At 32.4% G+C, this 23,912-nt stretch overlaps 7 protein-coding genes and 1 long non-coding RNA gene across 14 annotated transcripts in view; 4 read left to right on the top strand and 4 right to left on the bottom strand.

The window, feature by feature from the left end:
* The window catches only part of LOC128883534 (rho GTPase-activating protein gacY-like), a 3,017-nt gene extending 2,406 nt beyond the window's left edge, over window positions 1-611 (top strand). For both annotated transcript variants that reach the window (XM_054136011.1, XM_054136012.1), the window contains exon 17: window positions 1-611. In XM_054136011.1, coding sequence (XP_053991986.1) covers window positions 1-317 — 317 coding nt within the window. In that variant the 3' untranslated portion in view covers window positions 318-611.
* Window positions 612-4,644: 4,033 nt separating this feature from the next.
* Window positions 4,645-5,768, bottom strand: LOC128883194 (uncharacterized). Of its 3 annotated transcripts, XM_054135299.1 has the most exons (6): window positions 5,597-5,768; window positions 5,475-5,543; window positions 5,264-5,427; window positions 5,081-5,210; window positions 4,952-5,034; window positions 4,645-4,903 (listed from the first exon to the last, which is right to left on the bottom strand). In XM_054135299.1, the coding sequence occupies exons 1-5, from the start codon at window positions 5,766-5,768 to the stop codon at window positions 4,985-4,987; spliced, it is 585 nt and encodes a 194-aa protein (XP_053991274.1). In that variant the 3' UTR covers window positions 4,645-4,903; window positions 4,952-4,984. The 3 variants fall into 3 exon arrangements, 2 of the variants coding, with proteins under 2 accessions (XP_053991274.1, XP_053991273.1); XR_008458774.1 differs by having other exon boundaries at window positions 4,645-5,034; window positions 5,590-5,686; XM_054135298.1 differs by having other exon boundaries at window positions 4,645-5,034.
* On the top strand, window positions 5,722-7,654 carry LOC128883195 (uncharacterized). 2 transcript variants are annotated; one of them, XM_054135301.1, is made up of 7 exons: window positions 5,722-5,818; window positions 5,877-6,102; window positions 6,153-6,227; window positions 6,284-6,352; window positions 6,405-6,475; window positions 6,525-6,579; window positions 6,639-7,654. In XM_054135301.1, the coding sequence occupies exons 2-7, from the start codon at window positions 6,027-6,029 to the stop codon at window positions 6,683-6,685; spliced, it is 393 nt and encodes a 130-aa protein (XP_053991276.1). In that variant the 5' UTR covers window positions 5,722-5,818; window positions 5,877-6,026; the 3' UTR covers window positions 6,686-7,654. The 2 variants fall into 2 exon arrangements, with proteins under 2 accessions (XP_053991276.1, XP_053991275.1); XM_054135300.1 differs by having other exon boundaries at window positions 5,877-6,076.
* A 115-nt stretch (window positions 7,655-7,769) lies between these two features.
* LOC128883187 (lysine--tRNA ligase-like) lies at window positions 7,770-11,217 on the bottom strand. 2 transcript variants are annotated; one of them, XM_054135285.1, is made up of 12 exons: window positions 10,663-11,217; window positions 10,239-10,599; window positions 10,114-10,180; window positions 9,797-10,046; window positions 9,652-9,745; window positions 9,061-9,584; window positions 8,730-8,999; window positions 8,583-8,668; window positions 8,407-8,492; window positions 8,233-8,359; window positions 7,994-8,137; window positions 7,770-7,923 (listed from the first exon to the last, which is right to left on the bottom strand). In XM_054135285.1, exons 2-12 carry the CDS (start codon window positions 10,271-10,273, stop codon window positions 7,846-7,848), a joined length of 1,761 nt encoding a protein of 586 aa, XP_053991260.1. In that variant the 5' UTR covers window positions 10,274-10,599; window positions 10,663-11,217; the 3' UTR covers window positions 7,770-7,845. The 2 variants fall into 2 exon arrangements, with proteins under 2 accessions (XP_053991260.1, XP_053991261.1); XM_054135286.1 differs by lacking the exons at window positions 7,770-7,923; window positions 7,994-8,137 and having other exon boundaries at window positions 8,232-8,303; window positions 10,239-11,217.
* A 184-nt stretch (window positions 11,218-11,401) lies between these two features.
* On the top strand, window positions 11,402-14,813 carry LOC128883190 (uncharacterized). 2 transcript variants are annotated; one of them, XM_054135292.1, is made up of 12 exons: window positions 11,402-11,914; window positions 11,979-12,152; window positions 12,303-12,330; window positions 12,385-12,559; window positions 12,722-12,873; window positions 12,951-13,023; window positions 13,077-13,208; window positions 13,294-13,367; window positions 13,633-13,792; window positions 13,852-14,005; window positions 14,130-14,309; window positions 14,382-14,813. In XM_054135292.1, exons 1-12 carry the CDS (start codon window positions 11,746-11,748, stop codon window positions 14,429-14,431), a joined length of 1,521 nt encoding a protein of 506 aa, XP_053991267.1. In that variant the 5' UTR covers window positions 11,402-11,745; the 3' UTR covers window positions 14,432-14,813. The 2 variants fall into 2 exon arrangements, with proteins under 2 accessions (XP_053991267.1, XP_053991268.1); XM_054135293.1 differs by lacking the exon at window positions 11,402-11,914 and having other exon boundaries at window positions 12,014-12,152; window positions 12,277-12,330.
* A 2,883-nt stretch (window positions 14,814-17,696) lies between these two features.
* Window positions 17,697-19,202, bottom strand: LOC128883201 (uncharacterized). Its single transcript, XR_008458781.1, has 4 exons — window positions 18,442-19,202; window positions 18,129-18,378; window positions 17,947-18,074; window positions 17,697-17,880 (listed from the first exon to the last, which is right to left on the bottom strand). It is a non-coding gene; the product is annotated as an uncharacterized LOC128883201 (long non-coding RNA).
* On the top strand, window positions 17,949-22,826 carry LOC128883184 (uncharacterized). The gene is made up of 19 exons (XM_054135275.1): window positions 17,949-18,595; window positions 18,679-18,923; window positions 18,969-19,172; window positions 19,243-19,305; window positions 19,354-19,485; window positions 19,545-19,829; window positions 19,879-20,083; window positions 20,141-20,364; window positions 20,451-20,648; window positions 20,723-20,974; window positions 21,024-21,100; window positions 21,181-21,298; window positions 21,383-21,450; window positions 21,499-21,613; window positions 21,666-22,072; window positions 22,130-22,229; window positions 22,299-22,394; window positions 22,452-22,560; window positions 22,611-22,826. Exons 1-19 carry the CDS (start codon window positions 18,103-18,105, stop codon window positions 22,691-22,693), a joined length of 3,474 nt encoding a protein of 1,157 aa, XP_053991250.1. The 5' UTR covers window positions 17,949-18,102; the 3' UTR covers window positions 22,694-22,826.
* Window positions 22,827-23,011: 185 nt separating this feature from the next.
* LOC128883196 (uncharacterized) lies at window positions 23,012-23,739 on the bottom strand. Its single transcript, XM_054135302.1, has 2 exons — window positions 23,329-23,739; window positions 23,012-23,281 (listed from the first exon to the last, which is right to left on the bottom strand). Exons 1-2 carry the CDS (start codon window positions 23,592-23,594, stop codon window positions 23,143-23,145), a joined length of 405 nt encoding a protein of 134 aa, XP_053991277.1. The 5' UTR covers window positions 23,595-23,739; the 3' UTR covers window positions 23,012-23,142.
* Between the last annotated feature and the right edge of the window lie 173 nt (window positions 23,740-23,912).

Raw genomic sequence — 23,912 nt, forward strand, 5'->3', positions numbered from 1 at the left:
AAGAAGAAGAAGAAGAGGAAGAAGAAGAAGAAGAGGAAGAAGAAGAAAAAGAGGAAGAAGAAGAGGAAGAAGAAGCGGAGGATGACGAGGAAGAAGAGGACGACCAAGAAGAAGAGGAAGAAGACGAAGAAGAGGATGACGAGGAAGAAGAGGAAGAAGAAGAAGAAGAGGAAGAAGATGAGGAAGAAGAGGAAGAGGAAGAAGAAGAAGAGGAAGAAGAAGAAGAAGAAGAGGAAGAAGAAGAAGAGGAAGAAGAAGAAGAAGAAGAGGAAGGAAACACAAAAAAAGAGAAGAGAAGCGAAACCGTAAAAAAATAAAAAGACGATACAAGAAAATGAGAAAGACTACACAAGGAGTGTTAATTGGTGCAGTTGCGGTCATGGTTGTACAAAAGAATGCATTTGTGACAAAAGATTGTAAGACGTGAAAATACGCATGTCGCAATAGTTTTTTTTATAGTATTAATCTTGTCAAATTAATGATTTTTTAGTCAAGATGTGAAGAGACTGTGATGAAACGTCTCTTGTAGTATTAGAGAAAATAAAAAACAAGTTCGTAAGACATTGAAGTGATTTTTTATGAAACAGTGAATAAATTTTTATAAAAAGTTATGGTTGGAAGAACAACGACTTTAAAAAAAAAAACAAGTTTTAATAAACTTAGACACAGCTTCTCGTATATAGGAAATGACAATGAACTTTTAATGAATGAAAAAGAAGCACATTTTGCATTAAGTGTCGTGTCTCTGAAGTTTTGTGTGTATTGGGACGTCGAGCGAGATGTGGCTCGAATATCCTGTGCTGTGTCATCTGCTTCATATGAAGGAAAATGATCATTTCTTGTATGAGCTCCACTGTTTTTTTTCATAAAACTGGTTGAACCGTGAAATTTGTTATAGTGTCATACAGTTGACACACATCTTTTGAAAATGTTGGGATATACGGTGACCAGTATGTTTTTAAATTATTGAGAAGTTGATTTGAAAATTCGATTGCCGCTATTGGAATGTTAATCGTCTGTTCTTCTGTAGAAAACTCATATGGCTGATTTGACAATAAATAAAGTTGACAAAAATTGTGCAGAATGGTTAAAAATCGTATTTGAAAATGAGAATCATGAATCCACGTTTCTTTCTCAACAAAAACTTTAAAAAGATTCTGAGCGTTTTGAATTTTTATTAAACTGAGACAAACACGGTAATCATTTGTAAGCATTGCTAAACACCCTGCAGATGCTGTTTTGGCACGGGGATTTTCAGTATCACGAAGAAAGGCAAGTAGTAACTGTAACTCAATTTTATGTTGTCCGTTAACAATTTTTTGTACAAAAACAGAACATGTTGCCATATTACACAAACATTCAAGAGAAGCAGCACGGCATAGTGCGTTATCAGACGAAATGATATTAACAAGTTCTTGTATTCCTTTTTGATAATAAAATGAATCTTTCGCTTCGCTATAATGAGATATCAAATTCGTACAACCAAGAGTTGCTTCATATTGAAAAAGCTCATAAGAATTCGATAATAAGGGTAGAAGTTGCGAAAGAATAGATAATGTTTCTGTATATGTTAATGTTGTTGGATTAATAGCAATACATGCTTGAGAAAGAACTTGCCGACTTTTATCAAGATCTTCCGTATCATCGTTGGTTGTATACTGTGCTATTTGACATGTGATTTGTAGAATGGAAGAAATACAATGCATTTGAACAATACTTTTACGCTCTTCTTGTTTTTCTAAAAATAAACTAAAAACTTCTATCCAGGCAATACAAACGTGTAATGATGGTTTAGGAGAAGACCATAAAGCAATAGGTAATATTTTTTGTAAGACATTCAACCGTAAAAGTTCTTGACGTAACGCCAATGTTAGTGTGTCACTTCCTCTATCATACTTTGCCTGAGAACTTGTAGGTTTCGCGTGATCGGGTAATTTTTGATAAAATTCTTGTAAAGCTTGCAGTTCTTCTTGTTCTAATTGAATACCCCCTGGTATATTTTTTTTTTTTAAACGTTCTTGACAATGTCGACTATGCAATAAATTACATAAACCGTTTAAATAAAAAAAACATGCCAAAGTATCTTCGACTTTGATAGCTTTTTCAGATAAACTAATAAAAGAATTTAAAATCTCATTATCAAGTTGTTGTTTAAATGTTCCATGGAGACTTAAAAAAAAAAAAATTTCAAAAACGAATTGTAAAAGGCAAGATGTTTTCATTTGCATTAAATCCGTTTCCGTTTTTTGATATAATGATACGGCTTGAAATGTTTTTTGAACAAAATGAATATCTTGAAACACTTTGGAACGTATTTCTTCGTTATGAATACATAAACGTGATAAAAGAATTAAAAGCTTAATTCTTTTAATAGAATCAGAAGATGTTAAAATATTTGTGTGTAATTTTCTTTTAATCTTATCATATGCTTGAAGAGTGATAAACTGGTTTCGAAAAGATGGGAATTCCATACAAAAAATTAAAAAATCTATAGCTTTAATTTCGAGGTCAGGATAGTCTGGTAAATAATCATGCATACGTTCCACAAATAACGGAAATAAATGTTGGTATTCCATTACAAAATTAGAACAAGATTTTCTATCGACTTTAGCCAAAAGTAAAAGAAGTTGAAATAAACACAAATTTTTCTCATAATCATCTTTTTCATGAACATTCATATACGGAGAAATGAGGCAACTTAAATTTTGGCAAACATCAATTTGTTGTTCCATTCCAAATGTATCGGCTAGCAATGTCAACAAAAGTAATAGAACATATTGAACTTGTTTTCGGATTTTCTCGGATGTGGAAATTAATAAACTTATAAGACATTCAAGCAATTTTATTAAAGCTTGCGATTTTTGTAAAGGGAAAACTTGACGACCTAAACGACGATATGCATCCGCAATACAACTAAGAGCCTTCAAACTATACTCAACACTCACAAGACTATTAGCGTCGTTAACAGCTAAATAAAAAGCTTCAAGCGCGACATTGGATTGAAGGGATGTTGTTCTCTGTAAAATTTGTATTGTGAAAATGACGCAAGTTGTACGTAATGTATTAAAAAATAAAGGATCTTTTTCTAAAGATATGAGCAAAGAAACGTCATCTTCTACACTAAAGGATTCCCCTAAGCCTCCCCAAATACATTTTTCAATTATCTGTTTTAAAATGGTTTCCGTCACAATCGTATGGACCACTTTTTGCCTTTCTTTTAACATGCTATTTGATGATGGAATGGAATTCTTTTTTTGAAAATCTACAGTCACATCTTCCTCATCACTCCAATCCATTAACATAAAATTTAGTGTTTTTACTATTAGCATTAATATTATTAAAAAATATTTTTTTTTATAGTAATCTTCAATACGTACAATATTTGAAACATCACTCGAATCATTCATGTTGGGCGGAAGGTTATGAGAAGAACATGTTATTGCACCGAGATAGCAACCTAACAATCGCGTCACCTGTTTTGTTAACATTAAATGATTTGATTGTTTCAAACGAAACCATGAACGTAAAGATTTTAAAGCTGTTGAAATATCACAACAATTTTCGAATGTCGCATAACCACAAAATGTTACTGATAATATATCTTCTGTATTAAGAATAAGAAATTTAGCTAAGGTTTTTTTTAAAAGATGTAACGCTGTTTCCGGAAGTTGTTCGGTTAGCAGTCGATCGGATTCCACTGAAAGCTTTTCTCTTTGACGTTTCACACATGTTTGTATCCACGGATTTTCTGGTTCAATTTTCACAGCTTTAGTTATATCTTTGATCGCCTCTTGTAACATATTCAATTTTTCATAAGCTATAGCTCGACGATATAAAGCTTTCACGTTACTTGGAACCAACTGTAAACTAAAAGATGCAAATTCTTTTGCTTCCTTCCATTGTTCAAGTTGAAGACAACATTGACATGCATTAGAGTAATGTAAACTTAACGTTTCTTTTGTTCCATCATTCAATGTTTCTTTTTTGATAGTATTAATAGCTAATTCATATAATTCTAGTGCTTTTTTATATTCATGCTGTTGATAAAGCTCACCTGCGGTTTTCCGTAAATGACCCAACTCGGTCATTTCTTTTTATTTATTTTTTTCAAATCAAAATAATCAAACAATTTTTTTGTGTCACGCTATCTAAATTACTTTTAAGCCGGGAAATTCTACGTTAATCAAAACATCAAGAAATCTGTCTTTTCAGCTACTACCGCATCACTGGTTTCAACAGAAACTGAATCCGTGGTTTTCATACAAACGAAATTAATCGAATTCTCCTCTGTATCATAAAACAAAAAATTAACCTTTAATTTTTGTTTTTACTTTCACATTTTACCTTATTTCCTTTCTTATGAAATCACTGCCTTATACACATCATGAATAAAAACGCATATGTCTATAAAAAATAACCCTTTGTTGCAACAAACATTCTATCGCGAATAAAAAAGTGTGGAAAATAATGATTTTTTTCTCATTAAGTCGCCATACTTTGTTTACAAGAGAAATTTTATATAATCTAGTGTATAACCAGAATCAATTTTTCCTTTGATAGAAGTGTCTATCCTTTATGAAAAAAAATTCTCTTTTTTTTTAAAAACGAAGAAAAATTAAACACAACCAGTTTTAAAATTAATAAATAACATAATAGTATTTTTGCTTATTGTTTTAAGCCTAGATTGCTTTAAAGAATTTTTTTGTGACACATGGAATGTAACACTTTAATTTCTTCAGTAAGCAACTGTTTTATTTATTGAAATGCTGCCAAACCATTAAATATTTCTTTTATCCACTGACACTGATTCCAAAGGTGTTTTGTAAATTTTAGACTTTTCTTTCTAAGAAACTCGTTACATACATCATAGGCTTCTCAAACCCAAATTCCAAACACCCGTTTACTACAAATGTTTTCAAAGACCCCTATAAGTGAGTTTTTTCTTTGGTACCTAACATTTGGCGGGGTTGTAAATATCTCGATTTTATAGAACATGAACGGTTTGTTGCTTTGGTAACACTTTACTTGATAACACTAGAACAAAAAAAAATACAGCATATGTTAACACATTTAATACTACCTTTTCGCCAAAGACCAAAAGAGAAAATGTTGTACTGATTTTGCGCTAGTAAATCCTTTGACCTTGGCATATCGGTAAACAAGGATGACGGCACACCGCATAAACCCTCTAGGTATTGAGCGTTGCGCTTCTGTAAACGAATGAACAACATTACGAAACACAAGTAGGTAACATAGATGGTACCGTTTTATTAGAAACTATATACTGTGAATTGGCTCGAGATGTTTTTGAAAGTGAGCGTGTGATTCTTTGAATCCAATGCATCTTGCGACATTTCGTCGCGATGAAATCATAGTAAGAGTGTGGATCATGGAGAGAGCATAAAAAAGGTGCTAGGCATACTACTACTATAAAATCATACAATGGAAAGTGAAAAAAAGCTAAAAGTAAATACCTCTTTCCTGTATCAAAGGATTTGTTAAAAGACTTTCTTTAAGAGACTGTGACAATTTTTTTGTTGTTTCTAATACATTTTATTACAAAAAATAAAAATCATTTTTTATTTTAACATTTTACTAGACAGTATGTAGTGTGTTTCTCCTAAGGTCAAATTTCGACATGAATAACGTCGAGGGGAAACAATCCAATGTGGATTATTCTTGTGACTTTCTTCGCGATCTGCAGTCGTGAATTGAGATGATAGAAAAATGAGTGGAATCACAGACCAAAATTGTAAAAAATTATTCATTGACACGCATTGAACATAACATCCCCAAAAACGTAACATTGTTTACAGAGGTCGGGAGTTCCTGTAAATAAATAATTATTTTTTTGAATTTCATAACTCATTTTTCAGAAAAAAACTGTTAAATTGATTTCAAACAATTTATTTCACTAGTTAATAGAAACGTTTACATTCCATGACGGTATTGAGATTTTTTTTCAAAACTCCATTGCTTATATCGTCTTGTGTTCTAATTTATTGGATATCTTTTATGATGGTGACATGCAATTTAGTCTCTTCGCCGTCCAACACGTCAGTAGATATTGTCTTAGGTACACAGCTGCGTTATTTGTAACAAGTCCGTTCTCTTGACTAAGTTTATTCTGGTTGCAATGTTTTTTTCTATAGATAAAAATGATATAACTCAATATTATTTCTCAAGCGTAAGTGAACCACTTGACATAACAGATAAAGAGTTTTCAAGTAACAAAGTGTATTGTTTTAATTGTTATTCAGTAATTTGTTTTCATTATTTGTAGTGTTTGTCATGTATTTAAAGCATAGATTGAAAAAGAAACTATTGACGGATGTAGCGCTACAACAACAAGGTGTATTCAAAATTCATTAAAGTAGCGTAGAGAATTATTCATACTATTGCAGTTGTCGGAACCTGTGCAAAAACAATTTGTGGAATATTTCATCATCATGTGTATGATCCCATAGAAAATCAAGTATTCAAGAACATATTTGGCAAAAATCATCGTTGTCATTGAAAAACAGTGCAGGTCATTTAAACACAATTTAGAAAGCGAATTAAAATCCAAACCGTACTTTGGTAAAAAGAACCTGTTTTTTAATCAACAAATTGTCCGTTCATTTTTATCTCGACTTTAGAGTTAACACGAGCTGGCCGTAAAACGCTAGCTAAACAGCCTGTTTAGCCGTTAGGCTACGATTTCGGGAAACTGGTATTGTGACAAAATTACTTTTATCAAATCATTGAAAAAAAAATTTTATTTTATTTCACGTTGTGACAAGAAAAACACAAAGTTTTAGAAGAGAATTATACTAAGACTTTTTGCTTGCAGTTTGCGCAAAGTCAAACAAATTCCTTTTATTTTTCCTTAAAAAAAAACATAATGATGCATTGCTCACTCGTGCCAATGGCTTGGTTTTATTCTTCAAATTACAAATATTGAAAGAGTTATAATTGTTTCTTCTTACTTTGCTGTTCATTGAAGACGTTAAATGATTGCATTTTTTAATGCAAGACTTTAAAAACGAATGTGCCTTGGTTAACTGGCGTTAAACGATCCACTTGTTTGTCATCCATCGGAAACGTTTGATGAATGATACCATCAACCAAGGCGTATAAGGGGGAAAACTTGTTCGAAGCAGGCCCTATTCAATTGTCTGAGAGTTGTCAAGAAATACGCTGAACTAAATCATACTGATGCGTCGCTTCAACTACGATGAAACTCTATGTTTCATTGAATGTTTCCTTGGGTAATATTCTGTGTAGAAGAAGGATGAAATTTTAAAGGCTGCCGCATGGTGTAATGGTTTTCTGATTGCAGTACCATATAGGTTTTGAAACATTACGAACAGTTGGTCGTTGTATATGTTGTATTTAATAAAACTGGCTTAAAGAATGGGTCAAAAAAAAGTGGTAGGCGGGATGCTGATTTTCTAGAAATTGTATAGAACAGTTCGAGTTTTGCATTTTTTCTTTTAAAAATCACCGTTTAGAATTTTTTTTTCAATCTCTGTTTGATTAAATGTTACAATACGCTTTGGTGATGCTAAGTGTTATGTCTAGACAAAGAATAGGTGTATTGCTTTTTTAAAACAGTTATATGATTTGATTTAAAAAAAAAAAATGTAGCTATTTCGATTTAAAATTTATAAATGTTACTTTAAAATGGTTCGTAAATTGTTACGTGTTTATATGCAGTTCTTTTTTTTATTGTAGTAATGAAACAAATAATAAATTTTAGAACTGAGTGATACACAGTATTAGAGGTAAAGAGTACAGTGATTGTTGTAGTAACGGGTTATTCTTTCTTAATTAAAAGAAAAAAATTTACGCTGTCTACTATAGTTAAGCAAGTTCTTGTTTATCATTTGTATTACGAATTGTATTTTCTAAAGGACGCATAGCTGGGAATAGAATAACTTCCTAAAGTTTTATAAAAACATAAGACATGCAATATAAGAAATAACCTGATAGGATAAAAAATGAACATGACCTTAATATTGTTTTTATTCGCTAGAAACATAACAAGGCGATCAATACCGAAACCGCAACCTCCAGTGGGCGGCAGACCATATTCCAGAGCAGTACAAAAAGATTCATCAATATTACATGCTTCATCATCTCCTTGATCCTTCGCCTAAAAAACGACAATGCATAATTGATTTGAACAAGTAACAACAAGATGTATTTCGCATTTAGCATCCTCATACACACACAACTGAATTCTCTTACGAGAGCTTGCTGAGAGAAGCATTTTCTTTGAACTTTAGGATCATTTAATTCTGTATAAAAATTTGCTACTTCTTTTCCAAGAATAAAAAGTTCACATCGTTCGGAAATTTCAGGTTTGGATCGGTGCCTATAGGAACGATTTCGCTTCATTGTAACTGATCTTGGTGACATTACCATTTAGCTAAAGGACTCATAATTTGTGGATGATCAGAAACAAATGTTGGATTGACTATTTGACTTTCAATGAAATGTCCACACAGCTATAAATTAAAAATAGCCAAGATATCATCAAGAATAGTATTTTACCATTCATGTGTCTTTTACCACAATATACAAACCAATAAACGTACCTTATCTAGCAACTTAGCTGCGGTTAGTGGAAACGGTAAATCAACATGGTGTGATTGTAAAATGGATTTCATAACGTTAATACAGTCTAAAATAGCATATAAAGGTCATGCAAGATTTTTCTTTAATGGGAAAAGAAACAAAAAGACCTGTACTATCGAGAGGTCTGGGTAAAGAAACTCCAGATTGTTTTTCAATTTCATCAATAATCGATATACAAGGATAAGGAGGTGTGAAATCTATTTCAACCACCTCTTTTGCTGTTGGATCAATGGTATACTGTAATTTATAGCTATTATGCAGTTTGAAAACCATGGAGCTAACGATTTCTTCGGTCATTTTACGTAAATCATTATAATCAGCATAAGCCATGTAAAATTCACAAGCAGTGAATTCAGGATTATGTGTTAAATCTATTCCTTTTAAAATCAAAATAACAAAAACGGTGACTATTATAATGTTTTTCAATCCAACGAGTACCTTCGTTTCGAAAGTTTTTTCCAATCTCGTAAACACGGTCTAACCCTCCAACAACTAACATTTTTAAATACAGTTCAGGTGCAATACGCATAAATAAATCAAGATTTAATTCATTATGATGGGTGACAAACGGGCGAGCGGTGGCACCACCAGGTATTAAATTCATCATAGGTGTTTCCACTTCCACGAAATCACGCGATTCGAGATATTGACGCAAATGCTTAATGACTTGACATCGTGTTTGAAAAACATCTACAGTTGATGGATTCATCAATAAATCCAAATAGCGTTGCCTGTAACGAATTTCCTGATCCTTTAATCCGGTAATACTTTTAGGAAGCATATACATACAAACCGATAAAAGTGTCATTGATTGAGGAAAAATACTTAGTTCCCCCCTTTTGGATTTACCAGGGAAACCTACAACACCCACAATATCTCCTCGTCTAAAACGATTATGTGTTTTTAAAAAATGAGCTTCAACAATTTCTTCTCTTGCTTCTGTTTCATTTACTTTATGATATCTATGCAAATAACATGATGACTCAAATAAAAATTATGATGCTTTGTAATGTCTATGAAATGTACCACCTGCTATTTGCCATTATTTGAACTTTCTGACCGACACCAACAAGATCATAAAAACGTAGTCTAGCTCCCGAACCACTAACACGCATTAATCTTCCTGAAAAAAAAACAGGCAAGTCAACTTATTCAAAAATCAGTATTTCCATACCCGCAAGGGAAACAGTTGTTGTTTCTAAATGTTCACCACATTGTAATGTGTTGTATGTTTGAATAAATTCTGGAATTGTCATAGTTACATGAAATTTATGTGGGTAAACGTCTATTCCCTCTTGTACTGCTTCCTTAAGCATCAAGTTCCTTGCTTCAAAATACTGCGTTGGATCCAGTTCTTCCTTAGAAATCATAGACTCTTCTTTTTCAGCGACCGTTGAACCGTTGAGTTCCTTTGAAGGTACTTTCTACACAAAAAACAAGGCTTTGTGCTACAAAAAAGAACTTTAAAAAAAAACATTCCTTATTGCTTACAAGCTGCGAAGCATCTGTCATTTTCTTTTTTACACGCATTTCCGCTTTACGCTGCCTTCTGCGCTCTCTAAATAATTGACACAATTCTTCGTATGCTTCAAATTACTTTTTAAACAGCAACATACGAAGCGGACATCGTCGAGATTTTCTCATGTTCCATTTTTTCAACAAGAACAATTTTTTTTTTTTTAATAAAAAGACAAAAGGATGTTTTTGTAAAAAAAAGAAGACACTTAATAAACGTGTATTACTTGGGCTTAGAATGTATTGGATTCTTCAACGTACATGAAAGATAAAACTGAAACGTTGGCTTTCTTTTGGGAAAAGTCACTTTTCTTTAGGTGTAACTCAAGTGCAAAAACTGCTATACCATATGATTTTCTTTAAAATGCAACATTGAAGAAATTGTATAAAAGTTTCTTATTCTACTGGTACGCGAAACAAAATCAATGTCGCTTTTTTTTTATCTTATACCGAAGCACAGAACTATACGTTACGTGAAAAAGGAAACAATGCAGGCATTGATTTCTAGACATTCGTTTGACTGACTTTCAATGAGAAGGGATCGTAAACAATTTGTTTACCAACAAAACAAAAGAAACATATCTTCCAATCAGAAAAATTTTTTTTCAAATAATTGAACGATCACTTTATTGCCAAGGATATAGCAATCGCTCAATAAGCCATTGGGAAGAAAATGCTGCAACTTGGTTAGACATTATTTTACGTATTCAAATTTTTTTATCGAATGAGAAGAGTCATAATAGTTCCATACAAAAATAAATTGTTAAGGATTTTTCACTATTAAAATATAAGTTTCACTCGGAGTACATGATTGCCTTTGGGACATCAAATGAGAATACATGTTTTTAAAAGTAGTGTTACATGCAGTGAAAAACAATTCTATGGCTTTTGATAAGAAAAAAAACCCGAATATTGAAAAAAATTATGATCACATATGGAGATTCGAAATTATTTTTTTATAGCATTATAGTAACTCCGCTTCGTCTTAAACAGTATTTTCATTCATTGAACACAGTAGAAGAAAAAAATTTAGCAATTTGTATAATGAAATCGTATTGCAAAGTTTAATAATTTATCAATTTTTTTGAATGGTTACAACAAAAAAACTAGGGAATATGTATTTTTATACAAACATGTGAAAAAAATTGGAGTTAAAACAATTTGCACTTTGGTAGTCATGACAACATTTCTACATTACAGGACCGATCCTAATTAGGCTTCTTAAGTCGTTTTTATGTCAGTTTTTCTCACCACTTGAATTACCGTGTGAATAGTGCCGTTGCTACCTTTTTGTTTTTTTAAGAGGTTATGGTAATGGTGCTTTGATTAGTAAAAAGTGTAAAGTTTATTGAGTTTTTATTAAAACACTGCTAACTTTTTCTTAACGACGTTTCTCCATAAAAAAAAACATTGCAATACTCTGTTAAACTTTGCCCTATGATGATAGATACAAATGTGCTGAGTATCGTTAATTTTTTTTGTATTGTTAAAAGTAAATTATTTATGATTTAAGTGTTTTCACTCGAAAAATTCTATATTCTTTGAAATAGTTGAATACGCCGTTTTTTTATTTATTTGCAATTGTGACTTTCAAAAGTATTGATCATCATGCCACAATATTCATCTAATGTGAAGCGATATCATAGCTACAGGAATCGTGGAAGGCGTCCATATAACAGTGACGATTACTATCAAGAGAATGAGAATCACTACGTTCCTTCATCTTATCAGACGGCTTTATGTCATACGGAGAAACGCAACACCTATAGTGATAACGGTACTAATGTTAAATAAGCGTTTGTTAATGGTGGGCCTCCATAAAAGTTTTTTATACTTTTTAGATCGCAGCAAAAAGGCGTCTTATAATTCCAACCATAATCGTTCATTGACTCAATCATCTCGTCATCGTGGTAGATATCATACAACAGTTTCTGACAGAAATGGTGATCCTGTACGTTCCCGTGATTCGTTTAAAAATGATTCTTTTCTTTTTTGTTCTAATTATACATATAAAGGTAACCATTTTCTTTTTGAACTACTTTAAACAACAAGCGACTATGAATCACGACACAGTTTTCATATTTTTGCCGTTAACATTTCTTTTTATGTTTCTCTCACTCTCTTTCTTTACTGTTTCAGTAGCCATTTGTGTATGTGTACGGTAGGCGTATGTGATTATCGACCGCGATGCAGGTATATCATATAATTTGTGGTATTCTTTTGATGAAGCAAAGCATGAAACCATAGGTTGCGTCATGAATTACGTCTAGTTGCTAAAACGGCAGCTGCACATTCAAAAGGCATTTACTCTATGTGTTCTGTTGCATTGGTACCGAATGAGCAAGATCGTCGAATGATTAATATTCAGGAAGGAATTTCCATTGTTGAATTATATACCTCATCCCAGGATAAAACAATAAAAGTACGTTTTGAAACCTTGTGGTTGCTTTTCATATGATGCATTGCAAAAGAATATTTTGGTAAACCAAACAAAAAAGAAACACATGTTTTTGATAGTGCTAGTGGAATTGTCTCAACACTAAAGCATTTCTTCATAATTAGAAAAAAAAATTTGGCGTTTTAGAGGTGGATGCTGTATCCTGCATCAAGTCAAGTTTCACCCTGCGACACTCCTGAAAAATGTCAAGCAAGTCCGGACGAGGATTTGAAACTACAATTAGCAAGCATTATTCAAATGGAATCTGTTTGCTTGTCTATGTTTTTTGGCGAAGGATGGTGAGGCATTGGATCACTAACATTATGTTAATGAATCGGTGTGTGCGCCTGTGTGTGTGTCTGTTTCACGTTGTTAGCTTAATTTGTGGGTTAAATGACGGCACTATTAAAATTTTTGATAGAGAAACTGGCTACGAAATCACATTAAAAGTAGGGTAGCAATTCAAAAGTAACATGAGCGAACGTTTTGTTCTTTTGACTAGGGGCACAAAGTTGAAGTGCACTGCGTTAAATTAATAGACCGTATTCTTGTTAGCGGTGACTGGAATGGTTTGTTAAAATTATGGACGCCTAATGCTGCCGAAAAAAATTTCAATGAGACAGCATCCATTGATGTAAGACGTTTCTATAAAAGTTTTCTCTCTTTGAATTGTCATGATGTTATCAAGTGATTTTTGTGCTTTTCTTTTCCTTCTCTAGGTTGGAAGTCCTATCACTTGTTTTGTTGACGTCTCAATTCCAATCCCAAGTGACAATGGCGCTGCTATCCAACGGTAATAAGAAAGGATTTTTAAAATAATACTCCTTGGTGTTCAAAGCGTTCTATATTGATTAGCTCTGTGAGATGCACATTGGAAACGTTTTTCGTTAAATCTTAGAGAGTAGAATAGTGTGTGTGTGTGTTTGTGTGTGTGTGCGTGTTTTTATTTGGGTCGTTTTTCTCATAATGTTAAACGTCTTTTCATCCTGTTTTTTAATGAGTTATCACATTTTACAACTCCATTACATACGAGACATGCTCGACTTTTGGTATATTAGGCATCTGTGGATAGGTTGCTCGACAGCCATTAAAATTTTAGATCTCCAGACATTGACAATAGTCAAAAGTATTAGTTTAAGTCCTTCACCCTCAGTACGAGCCACTCCAGCTAAAGAATCCCACTCCTACTCACGGCGCCGTTTTGATCCAGTCGTTATGGTAAGAAAATGATTTTATTAAGAAAAGAGGTATTGTTCGCTTTTACCTTTATCTCTTAGGGCCTTTGCGTGGTTGATGATCATATTGTTTGTAGCCTTTTAAGTGGCTTAACGAAAATATACTCAGTGCGTGATTTCAATCAAGTGATGACGGACAAGTCAACCGACGTTAAACCGAAAAATTTTGAAAAACGACATTTATGCTCCATGACAGGTTGGCTTTTTTTTTTAAATTTAATAAACTAACAAAGCGAATAGACGGTGTCGAACAAAATGTCGAGTGGTTGTCAAATGTATTATTTGAAATAAAATCGAATGAATAATTCTCTTGTATGTAGTTTCTTCAAGTGAAGACGGCCCTGCACTAGTATGTGGACGGGCACAAGGTGTCATTTCTGTATGTCATCTTCCTGAGATAAAACATGAGATCTTATTAAAACAAGCGCATGAACATGATGTGCGTTCTGTTCACAATATTGGAGGGCATCCTTCTTATTTTTGTACAGCCGGTTTTGATGGTCAGTTGTATTTTGTGTACACTACATATAACAAAACGCCTCCATGTTTCTCTATTGTATTGCTTTTAAAAGGTTCTTTATGCGTTTGGCACTGGAAAAAACAAATTTGTTTGAAAACATGACGTTTTCTTACCAAGGTGTTTGGTGTGCTGCGCAATAAAAAAGTTATGCATCCATTCTATGGGTCCAACTGCTATCCGAATTTTTTATGATAATACATTCCATTGTGTCGTTAAAAGGACAAAAGGCTCCCTATCCCACTTTTGTATGATGGACTTTCCTTAATGTGTTTTTAAAAAGAAATACAACTGTTTTTTCTTTTTTTTTTGCAACGTTTTTAAATTATCACTAGGAAAACAAAAAAATAGAGAAACGCTGTATTATGTCAGCCTTAACATCACTCAAAATTTTTCCTTGAAAAGTCAACTTTATTTTAATTGGTTCGGACGACATCTTAAACAGCATGGTTATGCTCTTTTAAGGATGCTAACGAGTGAAATGTCAACGCCTTGTAAATGATCCACCTTTCAGTTGTAGAACCATGTGAATAGTCGTACCCGCGGTGATTTTATAGTCTTTTAATTGAAAATCATCAAGTAATTGTTTTCCAGAAAATATAAGTCGAATTTGGGCTAAAGAAATACCTTCGGATGCCTAAAAATTTAAAGGAAAAAGTGATATACAGATTAAAAAAAAATATTACCTGTAATTGTTCTTTAACCTTTAAAATTGTTGTTAAAGGATCAAAGTCATACTTTTTTTTAGTTCCATTAAGTGCCTTGATGAAGATTAGCATCATGCATTACAGAGTCACAAAATCACTTGATGACAACAAAAAGAATCACTTTTAAAAATAGTATACTATTTCCAATATTAACTATTAAAAAAAAAAAAAGTTGCTTTTAAACAATTTTCAATTGAAAAGGAATTTATTTACTAAAATATACTTGTCGAGTGAAGCACGGTCAATGTGTCGTGTGTCAAAATGATAGCGTCGTGGCCGAATTGAATCTGTTAGATGCTTGTGTTGAACCTGATGGAAAAGGTGAATTTTTTCTTAATTTGTTGTGTGCAACCCTACTCGTTTTTTAAAAAAATATGTCACATTTATGGGTTTCCGATATCGTTTTACCCATTTTGAATGAAACACTTGATGATACTTTGTGTGATCAAATCAACTTTCATTTACGAGACATTTGTGATTATGCTTTAGTAGAATTTCCAAACGTTCAAAAAGTTATAGCACTGTAAGTTACTTTCTTTTACATGACTTGTTCCAAAACTATTATAAACTTAGAACTTTTTTTTTTTTAATTTCTTTAAAAGAAAATGCTAACAATTGATTTCTTTTAGATATTATTGTAAGGATTACGTGGATATTTTAGATGTTTCTCCCAACACTACACGAGTATTTTTAGGCCGTATTTTTTTAACACTGCCCGATGTTAATTACACAAAGTTTAAGTTGCTTCTGTGTGATCCCAAAGTTTCCCATACTTCAAATGATGATGTGAAGAAGGGTTCTGTGACCATTGCTTTAAGTTGTTTGGCACAACCTTTATGTGTTTCTTGTTGTGTTTTTTTCAAATTATTTTTTGATTTTGATTCCACTAATTCCAAAGATTTTTTGTGTCACACAATTAATGTTCAAGGTGGTTTCGGACTATTTTGTACTAGCACCAATCAATGCTTCAACTCTTCTACAATTCAAATGGAATTTTCGAATTCTAATGGCACTTTTTGTGTTCAGGATGTCAATCAGTTAACAGTATGGACGTTTACCTTAGATGAAGAAACCTTTTCTTCTTCTTCTCAAAGTTTATCAGAAGAAAGGAAAATAATCCGTTTCGAAGAATTGCAGCTACTTGGCAATCCGGTGTGTCATGCAGTCGTTACCCCGAAAAGTAGTAAAGACAATTTCACGCCATCATCCGCTCTTGGTTACATAAAAAATGTTTTTTTACCTTCATCCAAATGTAATAACGACACTTGTTCGATATCCTGTTGGGAACATTTATGTATTAAAAAGTCTTTGATCTCATTACAGGAGGGTACAGGAGGAATTTTTACTTATTCTATTAAAAGAAACTTTTATATGAAAAACACGGTTGAAGCGAATGATTTAACGATTTCTCATGTTTGCCATATATGTCAAACGAAAGTGGAGAATCGTGATGTAGCTCATTCGTACGAAATTCAGAGAATGATTGGGTTTTTAGACACGTCTTGTTCGACACAAAAGCAAGTGGACCCTTTTATTAATTTAGGTTCCATTGAATCGCGTCATTTAGAAATCGAAAGTCTTCCAGACATAGGTGATTGCTGTTATCAATTTATTTTGAATTGTTGGGTAGAAGAATCCAAACATACGACGCAAATCGAAATAAGTCCCTCAGGTTTAACTTTATGTGTTTCACATTTATCTTTTCACATATTTTATGATAAAATAATCAAGGCAACTAAAGATCATTTAACGAAACAAGATTTACAAGATTTGTTTCATTTCGCATTAGAATTCATTATATTTCAACGTAGCACAACGGAATCATCTTCATCTGCACAATTTTCTGAAATTACGTAATCACTTCTAATCATTTATTTTTATCAATTGCTAGTTCTTTATTTTCACCCTATGTAGACGTATTCATCCTCCCACGTTGTACGGCACGTTACCTAACTCTCTTGAAATAAAAGTAACGGATGATACAGTCTGGGTAAGAATAGATGTTTCCATTTTCATTTAAATGATTATTTTTTTTTTTTTTTCAATTTCTTACCAAAAGGCGTTATATACCAACGCAAACGGATCGGGTGAAAAACGTTTAGTGCGTTTCTCTTTTGTCGGCATGCATAAAGAAATGTTACTTGAAACCTCATCTTTGGAAAACAATGAGTGTATGAAGTCACTATCCCAAAAGGAAAAGATGCTTAAAACAAGTGAGCAGGAAATCAAAGATGAACGGAATGCGTCACATAGACTGTCTTTAACGATCACTAATGAATTCCAAATGAGTTTTAAAGAATGCTCCCCTTATACAATAATGGAAAATGATACAACAATGAACTTACAGCTTAGCATACCTTTCATAACGCAAGCAGTGCATTTCCCTCAAGATGCTCATATGTTTCAACAAAAAAATACCCTTTGTTATTTACCTCCAATTTATCTTGGGCTCTTACGTTTAATTTTGGATCATTTATCTTCACAACCTTATGATGAAACGTATATGAATACAATTACACAAAAATTTTTAACATGCACATCCAGTTTAATTAGTTCATTCTTACAAATACCTGGTTTATCTCAGTAGGCTTTGTTTTATAAGATTAGGAGTTTTTTTTTTATTTTTCTTTTGTGTGAATCTTTAGATCATTTTATTACACCTATTTAAGAAATGCATGTTTGCAATTTATTGATTTGTACGACTCAAGGATAGAAGACTACGAAAAAGAAGAATTACCTGTTCTTCTAGAAATCGTTTTAACATTAGCGATTCGTGATGCATCGGATTGTGTTGGCGTTTTGGGACCTCAATCAATAGCTTATGGTGCAGCTAAAACAGCGAATTTCCTACAAACACAATATCGTTCTATGCTCTCAAAAGAAAAAAATAAATTATATTTATCAACCTCTTACTCTATAACAAATATTTGTCAAGGGGAATGGAACCAACGTGATGATAGTTCTGCAAACCAGTTGATTCTTAGTGGTTTGTATCGTCCTGTCATTTTGACATCATTTTATAATGTTTTCGTAACTTTACCCTTAACAAATATATTCAATATATGGGATATGAGTTTAACATTATGGTTTCATACGTCTTCTTTATTGGCCTCTAACTTCAAACAAAGCGGAATATTTCAAATGACAAGTGAACGCGTTGCTTCGGATTGGATAAGTTTTGTACTATTTAAATTGAATAGTTATATTTTTTGTTCGGCTCGATTTTCAAGTGAACGGCCTGAAGATATTGTACCTCTTCCATGCCATCTTCTGTATGATGGTTTCAATGAATTGTATGAGTGTTTTAGTGGGGAAACCACTCCAGTTTCAACATTATTAACATTACTGTTGGATTTACAAAAAGTTAACTTTTCTTCTTTTTCTCATGAACAATTATCAGTTCCTTACATGAATAATCTGCTTATCAAATCTCATTACGTGTATGATACTTTGGAGCATTTAGCTTCATTATCATCCTCTCTATCGAATTTAACTACAAAATTAACCAAATTCCGTTCTTATTTCAAACAAATAGTTCATTTTGATATTGATACATTGCCTGGTTAGTTTCTTTTCTTTTTATTACCACACCACCATTTATAAGATAAAAATGTTCAAAAACGGATACTTTTTGAATTATTTTAGATGAAGACCTGTTTAAAAATATAGATCATGTTTTATCTTCGACCTATCAAATTAACGAGATGCAAGAGCACAAAGATATGATCACATATGAAGAACGAATGCCTTTGTATCAGCATACTATTACTCCTTATCATAACCTTATCTCGTTTTCCATCATATTTGAATTCGATATAGCATCTTGCACTCTTTTCAATTTTTTATATTTTCTTTTTTGGATGTCTAAACAATTCTCATCCACTTTTCGAGTAAGTCCCATTTGTTAACTAGTCAACACTTTTGTTTTTATGTAGAGATTTGAAATTTTTCAAAATGGAAAAATTGATACGATTAAGACTTTAGAACCAGAGCACGATTTAGTTTGGTGGAATATTTGCGTTGGTGCTGGCAGTGCAAGTGAATGTACAATGGATGCATTAGCATTAGGATCCAATGGGCAAATCACACAACAAAATATAAAACAGTTGTTACAAATTCAACAGGACTTTGAATTAAAAGTAATTTTAAAATGAACTCAATTGTGTGCATGTATGTATGCTCACGCCCTTTTGTTTTAATCAAAAATAGTTTTCTATTTCGCGAGCAGTCAAACATTATTTAATTCACTCGAAAATTTTAAACAAAACAGAGGTATACGAAATCGCATTTACGTTCTAGCAAAAATTTTTTGCTTTTCAGACACTAACCTTTATCTTACAGCGTGCTTTTTCGTCATGCAATCCGAAGCACATAACCAATGCAATTCCTTCGTCGTCATTTTTAACTTTAAAAATTGTATTCAATGCAGTGTTTTTATATGATACCTATATGGTATGTTATAAAACAAAATCTTTTATTTAACAGTATGTATAGATGGCTTATGTGTTAAGGCGGGAGCGCAATTGTGTTCATCATGGCTGGAAGCAAAACAAATGTTTTTGGAAGATGCCATGAAAAGTCATTCAATGGGTGTTCTTTTTTACATTAAAGGAGTTTGTGAAGCGTTTTGGTTGCGCAGTGTAAAATATTGTGAAAAAGAAATGCCCTTTATTGGTAAACGCCAGCACCTAGATTGGAATGCTATTTATAATATTTTTCACACTGCATTAAACGATGATGCATGGAATTTACAATACGATTTTTATTGTTTCAAAATGAATCGAAGTCCTTATTTGGTACGTCCAAAAACATTGGACACTTACAATTATTTCAATTTTAAATCAGGCGATGCTAACAAAAGATAATGTTATACATTCCTGTCTTCATCATATTGCCGATTTTCTTTATCAATTACGTGAATCTGTTCAACACGCACCTTTCACCAATGCCACATTTTCAATGATTTCGTCCATGAGTCCTGAAGATCGACTTATTCATTTGTTAAGCGGAAAAATTCATTATTGTCTACATACTGCTTGGGTTTTAAAAAGTATGACGCATTTTATTATAATAATCAATACTCATTTTGCGTTTTCTCTCTTCCTAGTCACTAATGCTCCAGTCTCTATTCAGGTTTTACCGTTAGAAAATGTTGCTAATTTTTTCGAAACAATTAACGCGATTCCATGTATTGATAAGGACAAATTACAACAAGCTCAAAAAAATCTTCATTTCTTTATTTTTTATTCCTGGTGCCATACATCCCCTTTGACGGTTGAATCTCTTCAAAGATGTTGTGAATTATTAGAAAAGTCTTCTCATTTACGCAAAGTACTGTAGCACAACATATTGACGTTAACCTACTCTTGTTAATTTCACAAGAATCGTGTTAACCTTCTTCTTTTCTTTTTCTGTAGTCTGCAACTCAAGTCGTCTTTCTATTTTTTCAAATGATATTGGATGCATTAGAAAACGGTATTTCCGGTGTTGATGAGATTTTTACAATGATGGAGCCTATTTTATGTCCTGGAATCATCGGTATTCTTTTAACGTACATGGCGCGTTTCACTTTAATTGTTCCTCCCACATGTATCCGTTCTCGATTCATAACCCAGGTATTTTAGACTAGCGGAATTTCGCTGGTGTATACATATATATAAAAAGAAAAAGTATTGATGATTTTGGTTAGTTACTTCATACAACTTTAATCAAGCGTTTAAACAATCCATATGAAGTTGCGTTACATTGCGTCATTATGGCCTGCTTATTGGAAATACAAATGAAAAAAAAATCAATCGAATCACCTTTGTTTCATTATCAAGAAAACAAAATACAGTTACCGCCAATACTTTTACAAGGCCTTGCGTCATTGCTTGAGCGAATTCAATTTTATGATACAACAGCACATAACGATTCCCCGAATATTTGGCATCAACTACAGGTAAGGTTTCTATCCTTGTGTCCTCTTTGATCCTACTAACTTTTTATAGACATTTGTTCCTAATGCTCGAGGTATTGGAGCCGATTATATTGAGCTTCTAAACATACAAAAAAATTTTATTCACAAGTAAAAAAAAAAATTTGAGAAAAGAGTATTTTTATTTATGGTTGGGTTTAAAAAAAAAACGTAAAATATTCTCGTTTCAGTGCTATACTGCATCTCGACTTATGTCAAAAAGAAAAAAATATACAGTCTATTCTAATTCCTTATTTTTACTTTGGTGCTCCATTATATAATGATCTATTGAAAACGAAAAACATTAAAGTAAACTATTTAAAAACAGCAAACAATTAAATTGTTAGGTAGGAATTTTGATTCAGTGAATCTTGTTTTGTTTGTTTTCCATAGAGCACGACTTCCGCGGATTCTTGTTTAATAAATAAAGATACCTTGCAGTTTCTTGATATTTTAGCTGTGTAGGTTTTTGCTTCAGTCAACATTTTGTGTAACGTCCGCTGTTTTAGATTGAAATTAGAACTTTTAACTTGTGTGAACCGTTCAACACAAGACTATGATTTAAGATTATCCTACCAAAAGCACGTGTTGAATGCATCCGCTCAACAGACGGTCTCGTTATTAGTATGTTATCCTAGGCGCAAAAGAACTTTCTTTGTGCAAAACAACCTTTTAGGCATTTTCAGGACTTGTTCAACGAGCAATATGGTGTTTACGAACCTGGACGTTTCTTAAAAACAATAAAATATTTGAAATTTTTTTATACTCCTTTATTTCGTCCCGTTATGCGTCGCTGGACTCACTTAAAACAAAAATTCCTTTTATTTCAGCAAAGGATATTCAAAACATGGATTCATCCAAACGTCTAAGATTAACGAAAGACGAAACTCAAAATGTATACGGAATACAAAGCACGAACGATTGTTTGTCACAAACCCTTTCAAAACCTATTTTTAATGACGTGGATGAGCAAATCACTAAAGACATTCAGCTGCTTACCAACAACTTTCCCAAAACTCTTTTTAGAGAGTCCACTGAGACTATATGGACTTCTTTTATGAACACTGTTGATTCGTTTTATTTGTAGGAACAAAAATAGTTGTTACATTTTTGTTGTTTTAATTTGTTTTTTTCTGTTAGAGATAAAATCGACCAGTTTTCCAAAATTCAACTGTTTGATATTTTCTTCACACTAATTTTATATAAAGAAAAATACCTTATACCAATTTCGACTGCTGTTGTACGTCAAAACCCTTTTCTTACTTCGTTGTTACTCCTGACATAACGCCTATACTTTAATGTACATTAGACAACGTGGATGTTAACTCATCCTATTCATAATCAATTCCCGTTAGATTTTATTGAAAGACTTCTCCAACCTTTCTGTTCTATTAATAGTGATCAAGTATTAGATGTTTGCAAAACTCAAACGGAACTTTTTGTTTTTAAATATTACTTTTAGATACTTACAGAGTTTTTTACATATCAACTGGATAGTGGAAAAACAACGTGCACAAACGTTCTATCTACTTACCGGATACTGCACCTGGACGCAAAACAATCCAACATAAGTAAGATTATTAGCTGATAAAAAATCTTTTAAATATGTGTTTTTTACTAGATCAAGAATTATACCGTATGTATGTTCGTAAAAAATTAAATACCATTTTATCACAAGACATTCCCTTTATTAATGTATCTTAAAAATTGAGTCAGATCTTAAGACATTGCAGAGCTGAAAGTCTCGTTTTCTTAAACATTATTATTTAAATAATCTTTCAAAAATTAAAAATTTCTTTTATCCTTTCATTTCATACAGCGTTAAAATTTCATTTTGAATACATTTCAAAAAAACTGTATACACGTCATTAAAATATGTAGTTGATCTTTTTGTCATGATTCTTTGTAAATTGAAAAAGAAACTTAGATCTTGATTTATTTTTAGTTACACAAACGTCATCGTTCGTTTCTACCTGATCAATCTCCATGCAAAAGTTTTTAATCATTTTTTTTTTAATTACGTTTCACTCTTTTTTGATACAAATTTTATTTTGAAGCAAAACAAATTTAATTTTATTTACATAAAAGATTACATTCAAACAAACCGAAGAAAAAAAAAACTCGACAAGCAAAAAAGTGAAAGATTTATATGATTACTTTTTACCCGAAACGGCTAGCTTTGCCTTTTCAGTTCCGCGAACTTTTTTCTGACGATTCTTAATATCTTTCTTAGCACGACGACCAACAACGTTTTCACGCTTAGAAGCGACACCACAACGCACCAAACGATAACTAAAATATAAAATGATTTCAAAACTGTGAAAAAATTTTAAACATACCGCTTTTCAAATTTTTGACATGAAGCTAACGAATCATAAATAAGACCAAAACCTGAACTACGTCCACCACCGAAAGCTGTTTGAAATCCAAAAAGAATAATACATTTATCATCGGCGACTTTGAATAATTTGCTTAATTTCTCTTTCAGTTCTGACTTCGAAACATTTGCTCTTTCAGGATGTAAGACTTCCAAAACAAACTGTTTCCTTTCTAAAAGAGGATTTGACAAAAATTTGCGCACACGAATTGTATAAGCAGCGGACATCTTCAACACTGGAAATTAACACTATCACTTCAGGTTTGGGTATCTAGATGCCGTTCGCTCACACGAATTTCTTAGTAGAGAATACTTTTCTGTTACAATTCTGCCCCAATTAGTCAACAGAAACTGGACATTGTTACACCATTAAAAAAACATGTCCCTTAATGTCCCTTCCTCTGAATGAAATAAACTGTTCTTCAACATGCTCATTCTAATCACTAATGCAATTTAGCTTTTCCTTACAGTGTCGTTTATTACACCTCCTACATCACATGCATTTTAATACTTTCGTTTTTTAAATTATTTTTGCCTTGTTCCTTA

This window comes from Hylaeus volcanicus, unplaced genomic scaffold (assembly GCF_026283585.1).
Source record: "Hylaeus volcanicus isolate JK05 unplaced genomic scaffold, UHH_iyHylVolc1.0_haploid 12221, whole genome shotgun sequence".
In the NCBI taxonomy this organism is placed as follows: Eukaryota; Metazoa; Arthropoda; class Insecta; order Hymenoptera; family Colletidae; genus Hylaeus; species Hylaeus volcanicus.